Source organism: Myotis brandtii, unplaced genomic scaffold (genome assembly GCF_000412655.1).
Source record: "Myotis brandtii unplaced genomic scaffold, ASM41265v1 scaffold207, whole genome shotgun sequence".
Classification (NCBI taxonomy): Eukaryota; Metazoa; Chordata; class Mammalia; order Chiroptera; family Vespertilionidae; genus Myotis; species Myotis brandtii.
In genome coordinates, this window is record NW_005357736.1 from 954912 (window position 1) to 956056 (window position 1145).

Genomic DNA, 1145 nt, shown 5'->3' on the forward strand with positions numbered 1-1145 from the left:
GCGCTGCGAGCTTCCTGGGGACTCTGGGCCACCACGCGGGGCTGTAGCAGGGCTGAGTCCAGGGGCGCCTGCAGGGGCACGAGGCTCAAGGTCAGGCCCAGAACCCTGGGGGCCCCTGGAGCCTCCAAAGCTCCCCCACTTCAGATGTCCTCACTCACATGGCTCACAGTTGTGGGTCTCTTGACCTCAGTGACAGCTCCGCCACGGACGTAACAGGAGAAAGTTGCTGTGTCCCCAATCTCCAAGGTCCCGTCCTCTGGGGATGGATATCCAGCCTGGTGAGTGTGACCCCTGAACCTGAGTCCCTCCCCACACCCCCATCCTATCTTGCATCCGTGCCCTTGACGTCGCCCCAGCCCGAGGAAGGCAGAGGGAGGACCTATCCCCGAGGACCAGGCTGTGTTCGTCCCCAAGGGGCGCGTGGGCACTCAGCCTGGACCTGGAGTGGGGTCGGCTTACCCTGTACGCGGATGGGCCGGGGGGCACAGCCGTTGAGCTCGCTCATGCCCTCGATGCCCGAGAACGTCACCGAGCCCACCTGGCGGAAGTAGTGGGCCTCGGCCGCATTTCTCAGAGTGAGAACGCCTGGGGAGCCCTGGGGAGAGGGCGCGGCTCAGAGGTGCCTGGACCTGCGTCCCGCGGGCCTGGCACCCCTCCGCCCACCCAGCGCCCACTACCCAGTGCCCACCTGGGAGATGTGCTGGATGGCAGCTGTCAGGGGCTCCTCCTCTGTTTGGTCTTGAACCGTGAAGTCCTCCCCAAAGTCACAGAACAACTGCCTGGGGTGGGGGGTGGCAGAGGTCACGGGGTCACTGGGGTGGCCCAATGGTTAGCCACCACAATGGTGGTGAAGGCCGGGGACACTAGGGGCCGGAATCAGGAAAGGATGCCGGGAGCGGCTTGGGCGGGAGTTTGAGGGCGTCACCGGAGCAGGTCTGGAGGCTGGGGTGGAGGACACAGAGGGGCCTGGAGAGCAGAATCAGAGGGGGCGGGAGACAGCCAGGCGGACAGCCTCACTCACCCCACCAGGCCCCGGGTGTTGGCCACCAGAAAGCAGACTCCGAGCTTGCGGCACCAGCGGCCCACTGCCAGCTGCTCCTCCAGGTCAGAGGCCGTCAGCACCACCACCTGGCGGACCTCGGGGT

At 66.3% G+C, this 1145-nt stretch overlaps 1 protein-coding gene across 1 annotated transcript in view; it reads right to left on the reverse strand.

The window, feature by feature from the left end:
- The window catches only part of UBA7 (ubiquitin-like modifier activating enzyme 7), an 11107-nt gene that overhangs the window by 9127 nt on the left and 835 nt on the right, over positions 1-1145 (reverse strand). Inside the window, 5 exon segments of the mRNA XM_014538998.1 lie at positions 3-68; positions 159-256; positions 460-595; positions 689-779; positions 1022-1128. Coding sequence (XP_014394484.1) covers positions 3-68; positions 159-256; positions 460-595; positions 689-779; positions 1022-1128 — 498 coding nt within the window.